General features: G+C 66.9%; 2 protein-coding genes across 12 annotated transcripts; one reads left to right on the top strand and one right to left on the bottom strand.

The window, feature by feature from the left end:
• The first annotated feature begins 2505 nt into the window (after nucleotides 1–2505).
• On the top strand, nucleotides 2506–12384 carry MAP3K6 (mitogen-activated protein kinase kinase kinase 6). Of its 6 annotated transcripts, none has more exons than XM_041129306.1 (29): nucleotides 2506–2709; nucleotides 2807–3186; nucleotides 3678–3817; nucleotides 4513–4536; nucleotides 4961–5148; nucleotides 5266–5434; nucleotides 5640–5746; nucleotides 5879–6049; nucleotides 6370–6482; nucleotides 6634–6793; nucleotides 6941–7091; nucleotides 7297–7404; nucleotides 7479–7528; nucleotides 7662–7757; nucleotides 8086–8170; nucleotides 8257–8390; nucleotides 8470–8597; nucleotides 8704–8840; nucleotides 9014–9119; nucleotides 9303–9460; nucleotides 9567–9747; nucleotides 9830–9992; nucleotides 10281–10446; nucleotides 10543–10728; nucleotides 10848–10953; nucleotides 11202–11430; nucleotides 11520–11775; nucleotides 11903–11979; nucleotides 12108–12384. In XM_041129306.1, the coding sequence occupies exons 2-29, from the start codon at nucleotides 2886–2888 to the stop codon at nucleotides 12184–12186; spliced, it is 3969 nt and encodes a 1322-aa protein (XP_040985240.1). In that variant the 5' UTR covers nucleotides 2506–2709; nucleotides 2807–2885; the 3' UTR covers nucleotides 12187–12384. The 6 variants fall into 6 exon arrangements, with proteins under 6 accessions (XP_040985240.1, XP_029895575.1, XP_040985243.1 ...); XM_041129305.1 differs by having other exon boundaries at nucleotides 2510–2743; XM_030039715.2 differs by having other exon boundaries at nucleotides 2508–3186; nucleotides 12111–12384.
• On the bottom strand, nucleotides 12381–19445 carry SYTL1 (synaptotagmin like 1). 6 transcript variants are annotated; one of them, XM_030039718.2, is made up of 17 exons: nucleotides 19319–19359; nucleotides 18453–18622; nucleotides 17662–17788; nucleotides 16955–17251; nucleotides 16493–16638; nucleotides 16297–16405; nucleotides 15900–15939; nucleotides 15475–15574; nucleotides 15176–15270; nucleotides 14158–14280; nucleotides 13898–14064; nucleotides 13711–13813; nucleotides 13432–13593; nucleotides 13277–13355; nucleotides 13101–13200; nucleotides 12808–13013; nucleotides 12381–12678 (listed from the first exon to the last, which is right to left on the bottom strand). In XM_030039718.2, exons 4-17 carry the CDS (start codon nucleotides 17200–17202, stop codon nucleotides 12539–12541), a joined length of 1818 nt encoding a protein of 605 aa, XP_029895578.1. In that variant the 5' UTR covers nucleotides 17203–17251; nucleotides 17662–17788; nucleotides 18453–18622; nucleotides 19319–19359; the 3' UTR covers nucleotides 12381–12538. The 6 variants fall into 6 exon arrangements, with proteins under 6 accessions (XP_029895578.1, XP_040985245.1, XP_040985244.1 ...); XM_041129311.1 differs by lacking the exon at nucleotides 17662–17788 and having other exon boundaries at nucleotides 19319–19351; XM_041129310.1 differs by lacking the exon at nucleotides 19319–19359 and having other exon boundaries at nucleotides 18453–18963.
• Nucleotides 19446–22810: the final 3365 nt, after the last annotated feature.

Below are 22810 nucleotides of genomic sequence, written 5' to 3'. Positions count from 1 at the left end.
CCAGCCCCTCCATGCCGGCCGGAGAAGCGGAGCCAGGGCCTTGCTGTGTGCTTTTGCTGTGCCTCTGTGTTGCTGTGGGGGTGTATGGGGGGGTCCCCAGCCCTGCCCCCCCTTCTGTGTGTTGTTTTGGGGAGGGGGGTGCGTGTCGTGTGCCGTGGGGTGAGACTTGTAGCTCGGGCTGCCCCAATTAAACTCTGCGAGGTGGTGTCTGTCTCGTGTCCGGGGGGGGGTTCGTGTAGCTGGGGTGGAGGTGGGGGGGGGGGCACAGCTGCAGAAAGCCTGTGCCCCCCCATCTCTCCCCTGCGGTAGCTCCCACCCAATTCCCAGGTGCAGGGCCAACCTTTCCCCATGGCATTGCCACCCACACAGGTGCAGCGGGGTGGGCACTGGGGCACCCCCCCCCCCCCACTCCTGCACCCCACTCCCTGGGGGCTGCGAGGAGCTGGACCCCCCCCCCCCAAAGGCAAAACCGCCCAAGCCCTTTCTGCTATGCGCTCTTCTCTGTCCGCTGCACCAGGATCTGAGGCCACCGCGCGCCCTGGGCTGGGGAGATGCTGCCCTCGTCCTCCCCGGGGCAGGCGGAGAAGAGGCCAGCGCTGCCAGCGTCCCTGCCTGGTGCCAGCATCCCTGCCCATTGCTGGACTGTCCCCCCCGATCCGTCCCCCCCAGCGTGGCCACAGGGCCCTGCAGAGCCCCACACCACAACTATGCAAAGCTGGCTCTGCCCCGGGGTTCCCTCTCTGCCCTGGGGGACACCAGGGTGGGACATGTCACCCAGGCCTGACCCCTGTCCCCAGCGTGGCTGGGGATGCTCCGGCGGGGGGGGGGGGGGGTTTTGCACCCAGCGTGGCCACGGTCGCACCCTCTGGCTGCTCGCTGGGGTGGGGGCACAGCAGGGTGGAGGGGGTGCAGCTGGGCACGGGGGTCCCATCCAGCCCTGAATCCCAGTCTTGGGCTCCCCCCAGCCCCGTGCTTGCCAGGAGCCCAGGGGACCCAGGGCACCCCGGGGGATCGGAGGACACGTGGCCACGGCTGGCAGTGGGGTGGCCCTTTGCCGGCCAAGCCCCCAGCCCCACGCCGGGCAGAGCCTGAGCCTGCGCAGGGGGGACAGAGACCCAATAAAGGATTTTCCTCCTATTCCCGGTGTCCGTGTTGTCGTCACCCATCACCCCCGGAGCCCGAGGGGCGGGTGCTGCCCCGGGAGATTTTGGTTGCAAACTTCGTACCTGCAGCTGGGGACGTGGCTGCGTCCTGCCCCCAGGTTGGTGTTGGTGGGTGGCCCTGAGTGACTCCAGTCCTCCCAGCGATCAGGGGAGGGGAACCAGTATGGGGATGGGAGATACCGTGCTGGAAGATGGAGCAACAGGACATCATCCCCTCCTGTCCCGGGGATCTCACCCCGTGGTGTCCAGCTCCGTGGGGCACATCCCCACTGCAGGCTGAGGCCAGAGGAACTGGGGGAATTGCTGGGCTCCAGATAAGCGTGGACAGGCTGAGCCGGCGCTCGGGGGGAATCTCTGTGGCCGCATCCTGTCACCGCAGGAATGGCGATGGGGACGAGGGACGTGGCGGCAGGGGAGGAGGCCGGGCAAGGTGTGTGCCACAGCCGCCGCACCCCTGGCTCTGCCTTCCCCAAAAATGGTGATGGGGCTGAGCAGCAGGCCTGGGCAGGCAGGGCTCCGTGTCCTGTTGTCCCCAGGCACCCAGCGTCCCCACTCCTCCCTCCTGCCCCGGGCTGGCCTGGCCCTGCGGGGGGAACAACGCTGGGACAGCTTGTCTGCCTGCGTTGTGGCTTGTCTGCCTGTACGGTGGCTTCTCTCCTTGCATGGTGGCTTGTCTGCCTGTATGGTGGCTTGTCTGCTTGTGTTGTGGCTTGTCTGCCTGTACAGTGGCTTCCCTGCCTGTATGGTGGCTTCTCTGCCTACACGGTGGCTTCTCTGCCTGTGCAATGGCTTGTTTGCCTTCATGGCATCTTCTCTGCCTGCACGGTGGCTTCTCTGCCTGCACGGCAGCCCTGCCCAGGGTGCTGTGCCAGCCTGTCCCCTGCATGTCACCACGGACCAAGACTTTCCCAGCCGGGGACGCGGCACTTCAGAGCCACGGGTCACAACTCTGCCCACAGCTCTGCCCACACGGCTCCCGCCTCCATCCCCCGGCCACCTTCCCTGGCCCGGGAGGGGGGATGCGATGGGGCTACAGGGTGGGGGGCTGCCCAGCCCTTCACCCCCCCAGAGAACCCCAGCTTTGCTCCCGCCACCCGGGCGACTTCGGGGCCGGTATTTTGGCTGTGACATGTGCTGGGAGGGGGAACCGGCCCCGGGCCCCCCCGCCACCCTTTCCCCTTCCCCTTGCCCTTCTTTCGCAACCGGCCCTTTGCAACCGGTGCCCGCGGGGGGCAGGATCCGGCCAGGGGGGGTCTGTCCCGTCCCGTCCCGTCCCGTCCCGGGGGGTGGCGGGCGGAGCCGCCGTTGACTCACGGCCGGGACAGGCGGAAGCGGCGTCCGGTGCCCGGGGCGGAGCGGGGCGGAGCGGAGCCCGGTGCGGGGGTAGCCCCGGTACGGAGCCGTCCGGAAAGGAGCCCGGTAAGCGGGGCGGACGCTCCCGGGGAGAGCCAGCCCGGTAGGGAGGTCTCCCGGGGCGGGGGGGAACGGGGCAGCCCGGTGCGGGTTACGGGCTCTCCCGGTAAGGAACGGGGCAGCCCGGTGCGGGGTCTGCCGGTAAGGAACGGGGCAGCCCGGTGCTGGTCACCCGGTACAGGGTACAAGCTCTCCCGGGGGGGGGGGAAATTAGGGCAGCCCGGTGCAAGGTAAGGGCTGTCCCGGTAAGGACCAGGGCAGCCCGGTGCAGGGCACGGGTTCTCCCGGTGCTGAGTACGAGCCCCCAGCATGGATCAGCCTGCCCCAGCCGTGGAGGTGCCCAGGACCCCCGTGGTCACCGGGAGCTGCTGGCAGGACCCGCTGGCGGTGGCGGGCACGACGGGCCGGCCGGTGTGCAGGTCCCGGGAACGGGCGAGCGGGCGGCGGGCGCTGAGCGTCGTCTGCGTGCTGGGCCGGGAGCCGGCCACCTGCCCCGCGCTGCACAGCCTGCGCGACGCCTGCCGTCACCTACGGGCACGCCTGCACACCTTGCCCTTCGGCACCCTGGCACTGGGCGACACCGGCACCCTCGACCGCTTCTACAACGCAGGTGAGGATGCGACCCGTGCCGCCGGCGGAATTCCCGGCGTGGGGTTTCTGTCACCCTCTTTTCCCTGCTATTCTGCCTGGTTATCCCAGCTGTCCGGGAATATCTGGGCCGAGAGTCTCCCTAGCCCCTGTGCAGCTCCCGGCGGAGCTCTGCCGGCTGTGTGCTTGGGTGGTTCGCTGTTTGTTTTCCTGCCTTCCTCCTGTTTACTTTCCAGGGTGGTTGGACATTTGCAGGGATGTCTCCTTGGCGTTAAACACGCGGGTGTGATTTCGGGAAGGGTGGTTTTTGTGGAGGGCTTGCTCAGGGTTCAACCCTGTGCCGGGGTGCAAGCAGGTGCCCCTCACCGTAGCCTCAGGTGCTGTGATGGCAGGGGCCATCCCCTCTCTTAGGGTATGCAGACCCCCCAAACCCGGGGGTGGCTGCTTCTCCCTGCCCCATGAATTTGCGTTCCTGCTTCGGTCCCGTGAGCATCCCCGCCGTCCTGCCCGCAGACGTGGCCGTGGTGGAGCTGAGCGACTCCGTCTGCCAACCCTCCCTCTTCTACCACCTGGGCGTCCGTGAGAGCTTCAACATGTCCCACAACATCCTGCTGTGCTGCCAGGCTGACCTGCCCCCCCTCCAGGCCCTGCAGGTCAGTGGGGAATGGGGACAGGGACACCCCAGCCCCTGGGTGCTGCTGCTCCAGGGTGGCCCCAAGTACCTGGAGCATCCGCGCCGGCAGGAGGGGGATCTCCATCCCACCCCCCCGCCGAGCCCGGCAGAGTTCCCACGGTTGCATCCTGCTCTGACAGAGATTTGTCTGCACCTGGATGGGATGAGGAGAGGGTGGCTGGGGATCCCAGTTAACCCCGGAGCTGGGTGCAGGGTGCTGGGTGCTCCCCTGGCCCCAAGCAGCTGGAAATTCGGGAACAGGCGCTTTTCCCTGGGGAAAGCCGATTCCTTGGAAGCAAAACCTTCCACACAGAAGGGGCCAGCACGAGGGATTCTCACTGCTCAGGGAAAAAAAAAATGCAGCTGGGAGCGCATCCAAATCGTCCCCAAATGTCACCCTGGCTCGGGGGAGCCCCAGGCTCCCCTTTGGAGACCCTTTCCCTGTGCCGGGTTTGGAGGAGAAGCCGGCTGCCTTTGCAGCCCTGCCCGGGGTGGGGGGGTCCCGCACGCAACGCTTGCAGTGTGGGGGCAACTGGCCGCCCTTGTGGCTCGGCCCCAGTGTCCCTCGCTGTCCCTGGCTGTTTTCCAGGTAACTCCGATCCCTGAGCCTGAAATCGGCTGATTTCTTTTGCCGGGGACTCTCATTAAATCCCTCCTCCTTCCCTCTCTCCCCAGGAGGACATCTGCCAGAAGAACTCGGTGCGTCTCTTTTCCTCATGCTTTCTGCTGCAGTGCCAGCACGGTTTGAGTCCCTCTCCCCCTGAGCTGCCTCTCCCCAGCCTTGAAGGGTGGACATTGCAGACAAGGAGCGAGACCTCTCCCCAAATCTGAGTTAGGGGGACCTCACTCGCTCAGAGCAAGCGCCAAGAAACAGCAGCACAGAGAGGGGTACCTGGTTTTGAAAGAACCGGGAGTGTTCACTCTGGAGCGTAATGATGGCAGTCAGAGAGAAAGCTGGTTTGTCTTTCCTTGCTAATGACTTATGGAAGGTGGTTGTGTTAGCATGGCCTGTATGGTCTGGGCAGCGTGAGCAGGCTTGGGGAGAGGGGGTTGGTCCATGATATGAGTAGGGGGGTTCTCAGCTCGGCTGACACAGCCTCTCACCCCTTCTCCCCTCCCTCAGGACCTCTGTGGCAGCTACACCTTCATCCCCTATGCGGTCACCCCCCAGAACAAGGTCATCTGCTGCGACGCCGGGGCCATGAAGTGCCTGACGGAGCTTTTCCAGCCCAGCTCTGAGACGGAGGCTGCCTTCACCCCGCTGGCAGCCCGGCTCGTCCAACTGCTGGAGGGGATCCCCACCGACTCCTGGTACTGCTGCCCGCCCCTCCGGCTGCGGGCAAACCCCCATGCCCACGTGGGCTGGCAGGGCTTGGCAGAGAATTACCACCACCCCATAATCCCCACGTCTCTGCCCCCCATCCCCAGCGGGTATTTTCGGGAGATGATCCGGCGGGATATCCGGAGGGCACGGGAGATGTACCGGGGGGAACAGCTGAGCCGGGAGCTGGCCCGCATCCAGCAGCGCCTGGACAGCATGGAGCTGCTCAGCCTGGACATCGTGGTGAACCTCCTCCTCTCCTACCGTGACGTGCAGGTGAGGGGATTTAAACATCCCGGGGAGGTGCCGGGGACCATGTCGGCATCTCGGGGGGGGGGGGGGGGTTTGCTCCGCAGCCTGCCGTCGCTCGGAGGAGCTTGCAACTCTCAGGGCTTGTCCGGTGCGGGGAGAGCATCTCCCCGCGGAGTTGGGGACGGGCAGCCCGGGGGTCCCCGAGTCAGCCCCACCGCCATCCCCGCAGGATTACGATGCCATCGTTTCACTGGTGGAGAACCTCCAGGCGCTGCCGACCTGCGCCGTGGCCGAGCAGCACAACGTCCGCTTCCACTACGCCTTCGCCCTCAGCCGGTGAGCGGTGGCCGGGGGGGGGACACACATAAACGTTCCCCGGGTACCCCAATGGCACGGAGCCGGGGGGTCGGGGGACTGAGGGGCCGTGCTGGCGATGCCGTTTGCCGAGCGCCGGTCGCGTGTGTGCAGGCGTAACCGTGCCGGGGACCGGGAGAAGGCCCTGTCGGTGCTGCTGCCCGTGGTGGAGCGTGGGGAGGGGGCTGCGCCCGACCTCCTCTGCTTGTGCGGCCGCATCTACAAGGACATGTTCATCAGCTCCGGCCTCACCGACACTAAGATGAGGGACCAAGCTTTCTACTGGTAAGGCTGGGGCCAGGGCTGGGGCCAGGGCTGGGGGCCGCCTGCCTGTCCATGCCCCTGTCCAGGGGGGTTTGCAGGGGTTCTGGGGGCTTTCCAGGCAGCACAGCCCCACATTCAACCCCCCCCCCCCAGCAGCAATGCGGAGGCAGGTGATGCTAATTCCTGCTGGGCTTTTATTATTTTTACTTCTTTCGGGGTTTTTTTCTGGCTTGGGAGCACTCCTCCATCATAGGGGGCAGCTCCAGGACCCCGAGGCAGCCGCGTTTTGGCTGGCAGGGGGGTGGCAGCGGCCGTGCCCCCCACCCGGCATCTCTGCCCAGGTACAGCAAAGCCTTCAAGGTGGAGCCGAGTCTCCACGCGGGCATCAACGCCGCCGTCCTCCTCGTGGCTGCCGGCCACCAGTTCGAAACCTCCGTGCAGCTGCGGCAAATCGGTGGGTGCCCACCCACGGGTCGGGGACAAGGACCCACCGGGGATGGAGACCGAACACTGGGGTCTGTTGGCATCGGGGCACCCCCGGAGCAGCTCTGCCCGGGTGCAGGTTTGCCGGCGGAGGGGTGATGGGCTCCTGCTCCCGTGTCCAGGGGTGAAGCTGAGCTGCCTGCAGGGTCGCAAGGGAAGCCCGGAGGAGCTGCGCTACTACTGGGATGTGGGTTTTTGCCTCGGAGCTGGCATCTTGGCTAACGATCTCAGCAAAGTCATCCAAGCCTCTGAGAAGCTCTACAAGCTCAACGCACCAGGCTGGTATGGCACGGCACGGCACGTGCCCACCCGGGCAAGACTGGGTCTCCAGTCCCTGGTGTCTGTGCTCCAGGAGGGGGTTTAGGGGCTTTTAGGAGGTGCTGGGGACATCCCTCTCTCTCTCCTCTTTCGCCCCCCGTGTCCCCGCAGGTACCTGGTCTCGGTCATGGAGACCTTCCTGCTCTACAAACACTTCCAGAGGAGCCCGCAGGTCCCCTCTGCCCGGCAGGAGCTGGCTGATTTCTGGCTGGGCTTCCTCCTCCAGGCTTGCCAGCCCTTCGTTGCCGCACCGCACTGCCCGGTGAGGGGCTCCATCAGAGCCAACCCCTCCTGCCCGGACCCCCGGACGTCCCTCGGGATCACCCGGTGGTCCGGGCTCACTGGGGATTTGGGGAGGCACCAAGCAGCCCACCGGTGCCAACGCAGGGGGGAGGATGGGGGTGCAGGGATGCAGGCTGGGGACCCGGCGGGTGGGGGGCTCACCCCGCAGTCCCCCGCTGCCACAGGTCCTGGTCCTGGAGCTCAGCAAGGTCCTGCGGCCGGCCCGGCTGGCACTTCACGGTGGCACGGAGGAGCCCGCCCTGACGCTCGCCCTCGTCTGCCCCACGGAGGAGGTAGGGATGGGGCTGGAGGGGGGAGCTAGCGGGGTCCCCACCGACCCCCTCCTCACCTGCCCCTTCTCCCGCAGAAAGCGGCATCGAGCTGGACCTTTGCGGCCACGGCCATCCGCGGTGTCAGGTAAGCGTGTCCCCAGTCCCCTCGCCGACAGGACCGAGGATGCCCCTGTGTGCCCGCAGCCCCTCTGCCCGCCCCGTGGGCAGCATCAGCCCCAGCGCTGACGGGACCGGGGGGGGGGGTCTTCTCCCTCCAGCATCTGCAAATGCGACGAACGGGGCTGCTTCCTCTACGTGATGCATGCGGAGGAAGATTTCCAGCTCTATTTCCCCTCCCAGCAGCACTGCCGGTGGTGAGCAGCGGGGGTGGGGGGCACAGGGACCCCCGCATTGCTGGTGGGGGCATGGGGGACCCCCAGTCACTGCCCTGGTGAGCAGGGAAGGATGGGAACATGCTATTTCTTCCCTACCTTAATTTGGGGGGGGAAGGGGCGTCCTAGGAACCCAAGCCCTGCAGCTGTGTCCCACAAAGCAGGGTGGCACAGGACCCCCCGTTGTGCCACTGGTGGGGGACAAACTGCGAGGGGGAGCAGGAGCCCTTCTGTGCCAGGGTGGGGGGGTCGGTGGCCAGGTCCCCAGCACCCTCACTGGGGCTCAGGACCGTCGTCCTCCCACCGGCAGGTTCTGCGACCAGATCCAGTCCCTTCTGGCTGAGCAGGCAGCGGGTGGTGAGGAGGTACCCAGCCCCACACAGCCCATCCTGGAGGTGAGACGGGGACGGGGGGGGTGACATGGGGGGGGGACACGGGGCGCCGAGTGGCACAGGCTGCCACTCCGCATCTCTGCCCGCAGTACAGCTACGAGTACTCGGAGGCGGGTGAGCGAGTGATCCTGGGCAGGGGGACGTACGGGGTCGTCTACGCCGGGCGCTGCCTCAGCAACCAAGTGCGCATCGCTATCAAGGAGATCCCGGAGAGGGACAGCCGGTAGGTGCCATGCCGAGGGGGTCCTGGAGGGTCCCGGGGGACCCTGGGCAGCCCCTCACCCTGGTGTCCCGCCATGCAGGTACTCGCAGTCCTTGCACGAGGAGATCGCCTTGCACAAGCACCTGCGGCACAGGAACATCGTGCAGTACTTGGGCTCCATCAGCCAGGACGGCTTCATCAAGATCTTCATGGAGGAGGTGCCGGGAGGTGGGCAGCGCTGGGGATGGGATTTGGGGGACAAAAGGGGGACATGCGGCCATATGTGTGGCCTAAATGGGGGTGATGCCCCCCTCTGTGCCCCCTCCCTCTCCAGGGAGCCTCTCGTCCCTGCTGCGCTCCAAGTGGGGACCCCTGAAAGACAACGAACCCACCATCGTCTTCTACACCCGCCAGATCCTCGATGGGCTCAGCTACCTCCATGATAACCACATCGTGCACCGTGACATCAAGGTGAGGGGGGCATCACCCATCTGGGGGCGTGAGACCTGACCCCCTTATCTCAAGGGACACCGGGGAGCCGGGAGCTGCCCCTCCATGTCCAAAGCCCCTGGGGCGATGCCCTCCTCAAGCACCAGGAGCCTTTTGTGGCTTGGTTTTATTTTGGGGTGCCCTTCTCGCCCCAGGGAGACAACGTCCTCATCAACACATACAGCGGGGTGCTGAAGATCTCTGACTTCGGTACCTCCAAGCGCCTGGCGGGCATCAGCCCCAGCGCTGAGACCTTCACAGGTAAAGGCAGCCCGGGGCTGGGGACTGGGTTCCCTCGACTTGGGGGTGGTGGGATGCTGAGGACCAGGCGACAACGGGGGTCTGCATCCTTGTACCCAGCATGGGGACAAGGAGAGCCCACCCTGGGGGGGAGTTTGGGTGATGGGTACGGGCTCCTCTCACCCCTCCTCATCCTCTCCCCAGGCACCCTGCAGTACATGGCCCCAGAAATCATCGACCAGGGGCCGTGGGGCTATGGGAAGCCAGCGGATATCTGGTCCTTGGGCTGCACCATCATCGAGATGGCCACAGGCAAGCCCCCCTTCTACGAGCTGGGCAGCCCCCAGGCTGCGATGTTCAAGGTACCCATGGATTTGGGCAGGGAATGGGGGTTCCCCAGCCCTGAAATTGCCCCCTCTCCTTGGGATGACTGGTCCCTTTGCAGCTCCACGGGTGCCTTCCCTCCAGGTGGGCATGTTCAAGATGCACCCGGAGGTGCCCGAGTCCATGTCAGATAAAGCCAAGACGTTCATCCTGCGCTGCTTCCAGGCCGACCCGGCCAAGCGGGCGACGGCTGCCGCGCTGCTGCAGGACCCCTTCCTCGCCGATGCCAGGAGGGTCCGGACTCGGCCTGTGCCCCCGGCGGGGGGTGAGTCTTGGGGGGGGGGGAGCAGGATAGGGGGAACCTGGCATGAGCTGCTAAATAACCGTCTCCATCATCTCCCTGGCAGGGGATCCCCCCCGCTTTGTGCAGCAGGATGGGGATGTGGAGGGCAGCGATGGGAGCAGGGGATGTTCCTCAGCCAGGCAGGACGCCCCGGTGAGGGGCACAGCAGGCAGCCCCCTGCTCCCGTGCCACCCCAGCGAGGCAGCCTCCAGCCGCAGCTACTTGGGGTAGGGCATCCCGGGCACGGGGGGATGGAGGGACCCTGGAGGGGGGGGGGTTGGCTTTCTGCCTCCCGTGGCACCCACTTTCCCTGCCGTGTCCCAGCACTGCACCCCACGGTGCTCCCTCGTCGTGCCAGGGCATCACATCCCTCCCCATTACAGCTCGGGGGGCTTACAGGAGGTCCCCCATGCCCTCTGCCAAGCCCAATGGCTGTGCCAGCCCCAAGGCCACACTCCTAAATGCCCGAGGCCAGGGTGGGGAGGGCAGCGCCAACCTTGCCCGCCTCCCCCCAGCACTGCCCAGGGCTCGGCCGGCTCCGACCACAGCCTGCGCTCGTCCTCCCCCGAGGAGAGCGGGGACGGGTTCCTCCTGCGGAAAGACAGCAAGCGCCGGGCCACGCTGCACCGCATCCTCGCCGCCGAGGCACCGGGCATCATCGCCGCCTTGGAGGAGAGCCAGGTGGGTGCTGGGTGCCCGGGGTGGGGGGGTCTGCACAGCAACTGGGTGGAGGGTGGGCATGGTGGCAGCCCCTGAGCATCTCCCTTACCCACCCAGAGCACGGCGGGTGCGAGGTTGGGCTCGGAGCATCTCGCCCAGCTGCTGAGCTGCCTGCGGAGCTACATCCAGTGCCCCAGCCAGCACCAGCTGTGCCAGGATCTCCTGGCACTGCAGACCCGGCTGCGGGCAGAGGGGCTGAGCCTCCCCCACCTCCAGGCTCCCCTCTTCAGCTTCCAGGCAGTGGTGAGTGCCCGCGATGGAGTGGTAGGGTGCTGAGTGGGTGATGCCCTGGTGTGGGTGATGCCCTGGTGTGGGTAATGCCCTGGCACAGCGATGCCCTGGGACGGCTCTGCCCCTTCCAGGTGAGACGGGTGCTGCGCCGGCATCACATCAAACCCCACTGGATGTTTGCACTGGATGACGCCGTGAGCCAGGCAGTGCAGGCGGCTTTCACCGTGCTGGTGAGAGGTGGGTGGCACTGGGGGATGGCTGGGACGTGGGTCTGGGTCCCACCACCGTGGCCGGTTGAGTGGAGGAAGAGGGTGGCTGGTCTGGGGTGAGCTGGGGGACTTTGGGGTGCTGGGAAAGGGACATGAGGCGGGGAGCCAGCACTGGGGCAGCTTTGGCTGAGCCCAGCTCCCCATTTTGTCCCTGGTGCTCTGGGTCCGAGGCCATCGGGCACTTCTCTGTGCCCATCGCTGCCTCTGCCCCCACAGACCTGGGACTGAAGGCCGGCAGCCCGGGGAGGGATGGCACCAAGGACACGAGTGACAAGGATGACCCCGTGCCGCCGAGGCTGCCCATTCCCAGGAGCCCACCCCAGCGGGACAGCACCAGTTCGGGACTCGGCACCGGCCCCAGCACCCAGGCGGACCCCCTGCCCTCCCTGCAGGCATCCTCGGCGCTGGTGACACAGCTCTGCCATCTCCGCATGGAGACGGGCAGGTAGGGCTTCGCTGGTCCTTGTCCTCTATCTCCTGGGGTCCCAGTCCGTGCCCCTCACTGGGTGCCAGTCCGTGTCCCACTCTCCCCAGGCTGCTCCAGGAGCTGGCCGAGAAGGAGCAGGAGTGGCAGCAGCTGATGCAGCGGGCACTTCGCTCCGGGGACGATGACACCGCGGTCCCCAGCCGGCCCCAGCGCAGTGGGGAGCGTGGAGAGGTGCCCCCGAGGTGCTTCACCCCGGGGCAGGATGGCTCACCCCCAAGCCCCCGGTCCCCCCAGGGACGGGCTGACCCCCTCCTCCTCGAGTGGCTGCAGCGGCACGGCTCGGACCTGGCCACCACGGCCACGGTGAGGCCCGTGGCCACTTGGCACACGGAGCTACAGTGGGAGCTGGGGGTCGGGCCCCGCTGGCGTGAGCAGGGCAGCCCCCCCCTCCCTGGCGTTGCCCCCCCAACACGTCTGCCACCTCCTGCAGCTCCTCTCCCATGACTTCACCCTGCGGGACCTGCTGGGCTGTGCCACCCGTGACGACCTCTTCTACGTGGGCATCAGGTACCCCCAGCCCGTGTTGCCCCTCCTGGCCTGGCCGAGGTGGGGAGAACGGGGCGGCAGCTTTGGCAGGGTGTGGGGGGGACGACACGGCTTGGTCCCCTCCCTCCAACAGCCCCCCCATGTCCCAGCAGGCGCGGGCCGGCGTACCGCCTCTGGGCAGCCATCCTGGAGCATCGCCGGACCCTCGCCCAGGAGGAAGGGGAGTAATTCCCAGCCCCAGCGTGGGGATGTGGATCCGGGAGCCCCAGCTCCTGGAGCCCCAGGGCTGCCACCACGGCGGCTGGCAGGACGGTGACGGAGGGGACAGCCCCACGCTGGGAGCCGGTGGATGCAGGGGCTCCAACTCCACACCGGAGGGAGAAGTTGGGGTACGGTGCCCACAGCAATAAACAGCCGCCAAATGTGCCCTCCGGTGCCACTTCATTGCTGCTAAAAGGTTTGGGGGGGGGGGCACAGACCCCAGCCCCACCCAGTGATGCTCAGGGTGTAGCTCTGTCCCCCGCCCCGGGTCCCACAGTCCTGCTGGCACGGGGTGCTCCATGGGGGGGGGCCGTGGGGGCTATGCCCGGGGGACGAGGTTGGTCCGCAGAGGCAGCAGCGCTTCCACCCACTGCCCCGGCTGCCGGAGCAGGCGTCCCCACACTCCCCGCTCCTCCGCCGTCGAGTCCATCCAGCCCACCGGCAACCCGTAGCTGCTCCCTGCGGAGAGACCACCGGCGTCACCTTGCAAGGTGCCACCAAGCCCTTGCAAGTTGCCACCAAGGCCTTGCAAGCCGTGGGGGGCACCCTGGGGTTCCTGGGGCTTGCTCCCCCCCTTCCCCACCTCACCTGTGCCCAGGCTGAGCCGGATTCCACCCAGCTGGCGTTTGGAAAAGGCTTCGCGGTGCCAGAGGGTGAACTCGGCACACGCCTCGGCCAGGTCCTTGGCCTGGAAGCCGTCGTACACCATGGTGTGGTTGAAAAGAGGATTGAGGCTTCGCTTCACCACCCGCGTCTTCTGCCGGCTCGCCTTGCTGTCGTCCGGCAGCACGTAGCTGGGGGGTGACAGCAGGGTGAGGGGGGGGAACACACATCAGCCCCTCTGGGTGCCCCCCTGGGTGTCACCCCCCCCCCCCCCTTACCACTGCACAAAGGCATCCACGGTGCCACTTTGCAGGGGGATGAGGCTCTGAGCATCCTTCACCCAGATGTGCAGCTCACCTGTGGGTGGCAGCCCCCCACCTGCGGGCGAGAGGGGTCAGGGGCACCCTGCCATGCTGGACCACCCCCCTCCCCGGTGCCCACGGGCACCTCTCACCTTCCGAGCCAGCAGGAATGAATTTCAATGCCAAGTTGAGGTTGCCCCGGCTGGTGAGGCCATCCGAGGCGATGGGCATCTGGGGAGGATGGGGGGTTATGGGAGGCTGTGGATGGGGGGGGAGCGGGCTGGCAGAGGGGGGGCTGGGAACTCACACGGGGCTGGAGGCTGAACCACTCGGGGCGCGTGTTGGCCCAGTCCCAGGCGCCCAGCGCGATCTCCACCTCCCCCAGGAAGACGTTCCTGCCCAGGCTGTCGTGGTGCCACACCGAGAGGTTCAGGGTCCGGCCCTGCAGGTCCCTCTTCTCCAGCTTGTACTGGTGGGGAGGGGACACAGACAGGGTAAGCTTATTCACCCCCACCCGTCCATCCCCCCTTGAACCAGGAGGACCCCCCCCCCCACCCCCAAACCACTCCAAAGCGGGGTTAGAAACCTTGAGGGTCTCATTGAAAATGGGATCCAAGCTCCTCTTCCTCACTGTGGTCTTGCGCTTGCTGTGGTTGGACTTATCCGGCAGCAGGTACGTCTTGATGTACCTGGAGCCAAAAAAATGAGGAGGATGCAATGGGTACCACCACGAGCATTGCCCGGGCATCGCCGCTCGGGGCCGGGGCACTCACGGGTCCGACCGCTGCTTCTTGGCCTCGGCCAGCTCGCGGCACCGCAGCACGTGGACCCGCAGCTCCTTCTTGGCCGGGTCGTAGCAGAGGGAGAACTGGACGCAGCCCCGTACGGCCACGCTGCCCAGCTCGCCCTCGCTGTACAGGCTCATCAGGCTGCCGCTCAGCTGCAAGGTGGCGGGACAGGGTCAGGGGCGCTGGAGAGGTGACCCCCCCCCACACACACACACACACACCCCCAGCAGCCCCCAGCCCTGTACCGTGGAGGAGCTGAGGCTGGACACGGAGGAGCTGGTGGTCAGCAGGCTGCTTTGGGGCGCGTGGCCATTCTGCGGGGACACCCGGCCCGGGCACGTCTGATCTGTCTGGGGGGGCCCCAAGCCCTGGAAATGCAAAGCAAAGAGGGGTCAGCACCACCCCCCCTGGACCCCCATCCCCAGTGTGGGCTCCTGAGGGCACCCAGCTCCCAGCAAGTGCCCGGTGCCTGGGCACAGCCCATGCCATGCTGGCTTTGCATGCCCCAGACAGCCCTGCTTCAGCCCCATACAGCCCTATATAGCCCTCTCCAGCCCTCCCAACTCCCTCCAGCCCCATACACCCCCCCCAACACTATACAGCCCTATATAGCCCCCTCCAGCCCCCCCAACTCCCTCCAGCCCCATACAGCCCTATATAGCCCCCTCCAGTCCCCCCAGCCCCATACAGCCCCATATAGCCCCCCCCAGACCCCCCAACTCCCTCGAGCCCCATACAGTCCTATATAGCCCCTCCCAGACCCCCCCCAACTCCCTCCAGCCCCATACAGCCCTATATAGCCCCCTCCAGTCCCCCCAGCCCCATACAGCCCCATATAGCCCCCCCCCAGACCCCCCAACTCCCTCGAGCCCCATACAGTCCTATATAGCCCCTCCCAGACCCCCCCCCAACTCCCTCCAGCCCCATACAGCCCTATATAGCCCCCTCCAGTCCCCCCAGCCCCATACAGCCCCATATAGCCCCCCCCAGACCCCCCAACTCCCTCGAGCCCCATACAGTCCTATATAGCCCCTCCCAGACCCCCCCCCCAACTCCCTCCAGCCCCATACAGCCCCCTCCAGTCCCCCCAGCCCCATACAGCCCTCCCAACCCCATACAGCTCTATATAGCCCCCTCCAGACGCCCCAACTCCCTCCAGCCCCATATAGCCCCCTCCAACTCCCTCCAGCCCCATACAGCTCTATATAGCCCTCTCCAGACCCCCAACCCCCTCCAGCCCATACAGGACCCCCCCAGTCCCACCTGCCCAGCATCAGGGCCACTGCATGCGGAGTCGGGCTCCTCCTCATCTTCCTCCGCGCTGGACGTGCCGAAGGGGTTCCCACCTACTGTGTCACCTGCAAGGGTGCGGTGTGGGTGGGGGGGGGTCCTGCCGCAGCAGGGTTGGATGGGGGGGGTCCCCCTTTTTTTGGTAAGAGGAGTGAGAAGGCAAGCGAGGGATGGGGGGGCTGGGAGGAGGCTGGTAAGCAGTGCTGGGGGGCTCCAACCTCCCCAAATCTCAACAGCACTGACCCCCCCCACCCCCCCCCCATTACGGTTACCTGGCTGGGCTGGGATGTCCTGCTCCCTGGCGGGGATGTCACCCTGCCACAGGGGCTGTGACACTGGGGTCTCCTCCAGAGCTGGGGCTGTGGGGCTGGGCTGCGAGGTGGCACAGAGGGGAAAGGGTGAAAATGGGCACCCTCCTCTCCCCGGTCTGCTCCCCTCAGTCCAGCCCCTCTGGGTGCCTGGGGACAGGGTGGGTGACATCCCGTGGGACATCCCTCCCATCACTCCCCATGCCACAAGGTTCAGGATCATACTTTGCAAGACCACGCACAAGGCTGGCCCCAACGGCAGCATCTTTTTGGGGTGACGCTGTGGCCCCGGGGCCACGGCAGTCAGGGTGACTGAGCCCATCACTGGGGCGTCAGGTACCGGCTGCAGGCTCTGCCGCGCTGGCTCAACCCCCCCACCAGGCACTGACCTGGGGCTCTGCGGTTGCCTGCGCCTCCTCCGTAGGGGGGCTGTGAGAAGAGACAATAATTAGTTTCTCTCGACAAGGCATCAGGCTAACGAGCACTTTCTCCCCCCCTCCACATCCCCGCAGCTATTTATAGAGCCGGGGTCTGGCAGGGCCGTGGAAACCCCCCCGGTGGTGGACAGACAGACCTGGGGACAGTGGACAGACGCCAGGACGGTGGACAGACACCAGGATGGTGCAGCTCTGGCTGTGCCATCCCCTTCACCATGGGCTCTGCTCCCACTTCCCCACCTCCAGCTCCCCCCGGGCGTCCCAAGGCTGTGCCACCCCCAGCAGGGTACCAATAAGAGATGCCACCGGCCCCGGGACACCCATGGGGTAAAAGCCCCCCCCCCCTCACCTTTCCTCCAGCTCCTCCACACCATCCTCATCCTCCTTCTCCTCCACCAGTGGCTCGCCGATGACCTCCAGCTCGCCAAGGCTGGGGCCACGCTCCAGGTCCCCCGCTCCTGGGGACATCGGGGACCTCAGCAGACTGAGCCCCGGCCCCCAGCATCGCCCCCCCCCCCCAACCCGCATCCCCATCGCTCGCCTACCCCGGGGCCGCCTCCTGCGGCGGATGGAGGCACGGACGAGGTCGGAGCCCAGGTGGTGCCGGTGGCGCTGGGCACGGGCGTCGCAGAACCAGTCCCCGGTGAGGGTCCTCAGCCGCGCCGGGTCCGACACCGACTTGCGGAGCTTGCTGGCGGTGGGAGGGCGGCGTTGGCTCCCCCACCACCCCGGTGCTGCCATCAACCCCTGTGCCGCTGTCCCCATCGCCGCTTCCCAAGCGGATGACGGAGCCACCGCAACTGGCGTTGGGGACACCAGCCACCCTCTCCCAAAGCGTTTGGGACGCCTGATGCCGGTGTCACCCACTGCGGGACTTCACCCTGCTGGGCTCAATGGGTGCCCCCATCCACAGGGGAAAGGGGACCCCAGGCTGGCTGCTCCTGGGGGGGGGGAGGTGGTTAACACTGTCCCCAAGGGTGATGCTGAGCAGGGGACCCCCACCTCACCTGATGCGCCCCTCCTCGCGCCGGCGGAGCTGCCAGTCGCGGCGCAGCACCTCGGCGATGGCGCGCCTCTCCTCCTCTGTCAGGAAGCTCAGGTCCAGCAGCGCTTCGGCCCCCAGCTCCAGCGCCATGGTGGGGCTGGGGGGGCCGGTGGGGGCACCCCGGGGTGCTGGCCTAGGCGGGTGCTGAGAAGCAGAGGGCTGTGGCCGGGTGGGCTCAGCGTGTCGGGCATGCACCAGCGATGCCAGCATCTGGAAAGGGACTTTGGGGCCGCTTTGGGGTGGGAATCATCCTGACCCTCTGCAAAGAGATGGAGCGGAAGCTCAGCATGCACCCCCCCCACATACACACACACATTGCACCCCAAAACACCCCTGGGACCCCCCATGGGGACAAACTGAGGGGTGGGATGATGCCAAGGGAAGGAGCACGGGCAATCCCATAGGCAGGCTGAGGGAAGCCCTGCCGCTCCTGGTGCCGGGCCCTGCTGCCGGCCCAGTGCCAGGACCAGCCCTGCCCGCTGCCGGGATCCTGCCCGCAGCCCATGTTTGCAAAGGGTGTTTGCTCAGGACTGGTTCTGCCCCTGCCTGCTTTCCCACGGGTTTCATTGGGTGCCACGGCACTGAGATGGGGGGCAAAAGGGGGCTCGGCTGCCCCCACGATGGGCTGAGACCGAACCAGGCTGAGACCGAACCAGGCTGAGACCGTACTCAGCTCATCACAGCTCCCAGGGCAGAGGACGCGGCAGGGGCTCTTGCCCCACTTCCCCAGCGTTGCCTCACTGTTGCCCTTCCTCGCTCTGGTGTTGCAAAAGCGCTCGCTGCCTGGCGCGGGATGCTGAGGGCAGGAAATTGCAGCAGCAGTGAGGCAGGATCGGTCCTGCTGCCCCCCAGTGTCCCCCCCCCCCCCCCCCCCCCGCCCCAGCCACCCCACTGGGACGTTAACACCGGCACAGCCGCACCCCGGCATGGCCGGGGGGGGGGCTTCTGCCTCCTCCATGGGGCTCGGACACCAGTGGCCCTGTCCCCGGCTCCAAAGGCGACTCTGTCCCTGTCCCAGGGGTGGCCCTGTCCCCAGCCCTACAGAGGGTCCTGTCCCAGCCCCATGGGTGCCATTATCCCAGCCCTGTGGGTCACCCTGTCCCTGCCCCACAGGTGGCCCTGTCTCAGTCCTGTCCCCAGCCCCGTGGGTGCCCCCGTCCCAGCCCCGGGGGGGGGGGTCTCAGACATCCCCCGGCACTGGGGACCCCAGCCCAGGACCCGAGCACACTGGTGCCGGTGGGTGGGCTGGGTGCCAACCCCACCATGGACCCCCCCCCCCCCAAGCCAGCACCAGGGACCCCCCCCCACATCACGCACCAGGGACCCCCACACACAACCTGAACAACCCCCTCCCCAGCACCCCCACGCGAGGCAGGGGGACCCCGCGACACCCACCAGCACCCTGCACCCAGCCAGGCTGCAGCAGGGCTGGGTGGGGGGGGGTCTCGGTGGGCACGTACCCGCTGTCACCGGGGCCGGGATGATGCTGCCGCTGTCTCCCCGCCGCAGCTCGCTCGTATCCTGTTTACTGGCGGCATACGGGGGTGTCCCCCCCACCCCGGAACAGAGCCGGCACCCAAAAAAAAAGTCACCCAGGTCTTGCCCGGGCGCCGCCGCGGTTCCCTGGTCCCTGCAGGGACCCCAGTGGGTGGGCGCAGCCGGGGTGTAAACAAGCACCCACCTCCCGCACCCCCCGGTGTGCAGAGGGGTGCTGGGCACCCCCCCCCCCGCATGGGAGACCAGTCAAACCAGTTAGACCTCGCCAGTAAGCCACAACTTTGGGGGGGGGGGGGCGGTGCACATCTCCCTTTTTTCTTTGCAAGTAGCCCACCACAACGGAGGGGGGGGCAATGGATGGTGCGAAAAAATACACCCACCCACCCACCCCCCGCAAATGCACCCAGGCTCAGCCTCCCCGGCACCCCTCCTGGGGACTAGCAGGCCCCAGCTGCCCTCACCACAACCCAGGGCCGCACACCCCCCCCCCGTGTGTCCCCCCCCCCACCTCCCTCCCTGCACCAGGGGCCCTGCAGCCCATCACCGTGGCCTCGGACCCCGTCCAGCCCCACCAGCTGGGCCAGGCCCCTGGCACAGCAGTAGGGACGATAAAAGCCACAGCAGAAATTCGGGTCCCAGAGCCCCCATCCCATCCCTCCTCGGTGGGGAGCAGAGCAGAGACGAAGGGGGGGCTGCAGCCCCCCCGAGCCAGGCGAGAAGAGCCAGGACCCCCCCCCCCCCCCCCCCCCCCAAATCCCCCCCACCCCAGGATCCCAGCGCAGCCCCACCATGGGGCAAACAGCGGGGTCAGCCCCACGGCCGCCCTTACCTGCCCAGGACAGCGTGTGTGGGGGGTCACGGTGGCTTGTGTCCCCCCCCCACCCACCCACCCAGCACCCCGCGGGGACGTGGGTGGCCCCCGGTCCCCACCCTCGGTAGGGTGCTGGTGGCCTAGAGCTGAGTCAACCGCAGGCGAGGAGCAAGCGCCTCCTCGCCTCGGCGGCACGAAAGCAGGGACTGGAGCCAGCAGCACCCGCCGGACGGGACTGAACTGGGCTGAACTGGGCTGAACTGGGAGGTGTCAGGCAGCCTGGGGAGGAGTGGTGCAGAAGGGAAGTGACCCAGGGCAGGGGACCCCCCCCCCAGCCCCCCAAGCTCGGTGGAGGCTCAAAGCCAAGAGCGTGGATGTGGGGATGGGGTGGGAGACCCCCCCCCCAACCTCACCAAGGGATTTCTGGGGAGCACACGGGGCAGGATGCGGCCTCGGGGTGCTTTATCTGGAGCAGCTCTGGGAGAGCTCCAGGGCTGCACTGGGGGGGACTGGGCAGACTGGTCCCTGCTGCACATGGCGGGGGGGGGGGGGGGCAGTAAATCCCCCCCCCCGAAAACCTAGTGTGGGGCAGTGCAGGGTCCCTGGGGCCCAGGGTATCCCCAGCCCCACGGCTCCCATCCCATGGGGCAGCCCCAGTCCCCCCCCAGCCTCATCCCATCACTAACCCCAGCCCCACAGCCCGGTATCCCCAGCCCCACAGCTCCCATCCCGCCCGGTGCGATCCCATCTTGCTCCGAAGGGATGGGGGTCCCGACCACCCAGGACAAACCTGGGTGCTCAGCCCCACGCAGGATCAGGCCAGCAATGCCCCGCAGTGGTAAACCCCAGCACGCAGGGCAGGAGCATCCTTCCCCAGCACAGCGGGGACCTGTGCCTCAGTTTCCCTCGATCGCAGAGGGAGGGTGGCTGGCTGGGGGGGTGGGTCAGGCTCCCCACCGGGCTCCAGCCATCACCCAGCCAGCTTTACGATGAGATGGCGGTGCTGCTGGGGGAGGAATTGTGGTGGGGTGCAGCGGCAGCAGCCTGGTAGCACACGCCGAGCACAGGACCGCAAGAAAGGGGGATTATTTTTAGTGTGGTTTCTAAGGAAATGAGACTTTAGCAACAGCTCTGTCTGTCTGTCTGTCTGTCGGCTGCCCTCCCCTCGTAGGGTGCTCTCTGGGTTCCCCTTCTGTGTGTCCCGGACCCTTTGTACCAGCAACATCCAGAGCAAGAAATGTTTATTGGCTGAGACTGGGACAAGAAAGGACGTGGCAGGATGCGTCCCCTGCTCCTGGATCTCTGGAGATGGATGGACAGACGGTACCTGACACCCCGGTGATGGGCTTGCTTAGTGGGGCAGTGCCCCTCCTCGGGGCCACGGGCAGGCAGCTCGGGGCAGCCTCGAGCACAGCACACGCAGAGCTAAACCCCGTGGCCGGAGGCGTGGGGGGAGCAGTGGGTCACATCCTGCAGTGTGTGTCCCCACGCCATCCCTGGTGACCCAGAGGCGTAGTGAGTTTGCTGGGTCTCAGCTGTAGCCGCTGTAGCACTGCAGTGCCCGTGGAGCAGAGCCTCCCTCGGTGCCTCCCTCAGCCCAGGACAACCGTGGCCGGAGGCTGCGTCAACCGGTGACACCCGGGAACACCCTGGCCACCAGCACAAGGTGAGCACGGCGCTGGATCAGCCCTCGGGGATGGTTTTCCTTGCAGAGACCCTGCAGCGAGCCAGGCAGCCGCGATGGCCTGCAGCCCGGCTCCAGCCACCTCCCAAAGCAGCATCGGAGGGAGAAAAAAACCCCCTTCTGTCTCCTGGGTGCCGGATGCTCAGAGCCGGGTGCTGGCAGCTCGGAGCCGGGTGCTGGCAGCATCCCCGTGGGTGCACAGAACAGGTTCTGCCTCATTTCTGTGCTGGGCGTTTGGGCAGCGGGGAGGGAGCGGGGGTGAGGAGCAAGTCCTGTCCTGCTCCCCAGCCCTGCTCCCTCTGCCAAGGACTCGTTCTTCAGGAGGCGCAGGCAAGCCTGGCTCTCCCGGGGGGAAACCGAGGCAGGGAGCACGCGCCGGAGCATCGGCAGCATCTCGCCTGCTTGTGGGTTTGCAGGTGGGGGAGTGGGGCAGCACCCGCAGCATCAGCAGCCCGGTTGGGTGGGCAGCACCTGTGGGACCACCGGCTGAGGGCACCCAGGGTGGGCTGCAGGGCTGGGGGGGGGGGGCGTTGAGGGAAACAGAGGCTTTGAAGGCTCCTGCTGGAGCTGAGCTCCACGGTCACTAGCTGCCAAGAGCATCTCTGGAGGGATGGGGACCCTGGAGCGGCCCCTCCAGCCCATGTCCCCCTGACCAGGAGGTGCTGACCCCGCACGGTGGTGGGGAGAAGGCCGGGAGGGATGGGGGTCCCTCCCCCAGGGACCCTGGAGGGGAAGGCAGGCCTTTGTGCATCCACGGAGCCCACGCAGGCGGTGGATGCAGGAGATGCTAAATCCCCCCACGGGCACCAGCTGCAGAACACAAACATCTCTGCAAACCAGAGAGGGCGTTTCACATCCCAAAGGTGCCCCACAGACACACAGCCTCGGCAGCCTCCCCCAGCCCCAACTCGCCCCCCTTCCCTTTCTGCTGTTGCTTTTACATCCTCACGTCCTCCCCCCCAGGGATGGAGCCATCTGGCCCCGTTCCCCCCCTCCAGGGACTTGGCTCCCCATGCCCTCTGCCCTCCCGGTGCCTTTGATGTGCCGCTCGAGCACTCCCTGGGCATGCGGGAATGGACCCCAGCTCCCACAGGCTGGGGGGCTGCTTGCTTGCAGCCCCCTCCTCATTTTTAATTTTTAATCCTGGCAATAGAGCAGGAACCTCGTGGCATTTCCACTTTCGGCTCTGGCCGGGGATGATGTGCAAGGCCTGTCTGGGAAGACGTAGGCATCAAGAGCCCCAGCATTGGGTCTTGCACCCCCTTCCCCTCCCCTGCCTGGGAAACAACTGGGATGATGGGGTGGCTGAGGATGAGGAGGGAGCTGCAGCCTCGGAGGCACCACAGCCGCAGGCAGCCCAGCCACCACCGCTGGCGTTTTCAAAAGCTTCCACCGTGCAAATGCTTAAGTGCAATTTGATATTGCTCCCCAGGGAGCCCTTTGATGTGCCCCCGCCCCCCCAATAAGGGAATGAGAAATGGGGCCCCCTCCCCTCCGGCCAGCTGCAGCAAAGTGACCCCGCTTCAAAGGCAGCTCCACGCCAGCCCCGTGGCGCTGGCATGGCCGGCGATGGGGCATCCGCTTCCCCGACCCCGTGGAGAGGTCAGGGACCCCCAGCCCCGCTCCCCACGCTGAAGAAGCCCCCACACCGTGGCTGCTGGCGTGGATCGGTCACGCTCAGCCATCCTGGGTGAAGGCAGAGGGGTGGGAGGCAGCGAGGTCCCTCTGATGATTTGGTTCAGGTCATTTGGCAGGTTGGGACAGATCCAGCCACTCTGCTTTGTAGCCTCCCTGGCTTCCAGCAGCCTCCGTCCCTCCTGGGGCTG

The sequence above is a fragment of the Aquila chrysaetos genome, chromosome 16 (assembly GCF_900496995.4).
Source record: "Aquila chrysaetos chrysaetos chromosome 16, bAquChr1.4, whole genome shotgun sequence".
In the NCBI taxonomy this organism is placed as follows: domain Eukaryota; kingdom Metazoa; phylum Chordata; class Aves; order Accipitriformes; family Accipitridae; genus Aquila; species Aquila chrysaetos.
The sequence above is the reverse complement of the archived record's forward strand: the minus strand, read 5'-3'. Positions and strand labels throughout refer to the sequence as shown.

Bases quoted from the DNA above. Each gene is read 5' to 3' on its own strand.
- SYTL1 (XM_030039719.2), bottom strand. From the start codon at position 17,202: ATGCTGGCATCGCTGGTGCATGCCCGACACGCTGAGCCCACCCGGCCA. The intron at 13,594-13,710 runs GTTTCTAACCCC...CCTCCCCACCAG, and splicing joins TTTTCAATGAGACCCTCAAG to TACAAGCTGGAGAAGAGGGA. The intron at 13,356-13,431 runs GTGAGTTCCCAG...CATCCTCCCCAG, and splicing joins GGTTCAGCCTCCAGCCCCGT to ATGCCCATCGCCTCGGATGG.
- MAP3K6 (XM_041129306.1), top strand. From the start codon at position 2,886: ATGGATCAGCCTGCCCCAGCCGTGGAGGTGCCCAGGACCCCCGTGGTC. The intron at 9,993-10,280 runs GTAGGGCATCCC...GCCTCCCCCCAG, and splicing joins TCCAGCCGCAGCTACTTGGG to CACTGCCCAGGGCTCGGCCG. The intron at 11,431-11,519 runs GTAGGGCTTCGC...CACTCTCCCCAG, and splicing joins CTCCGCATGGAGACGGGCAG to GCTGCTCCAGGAGCTGGCCG.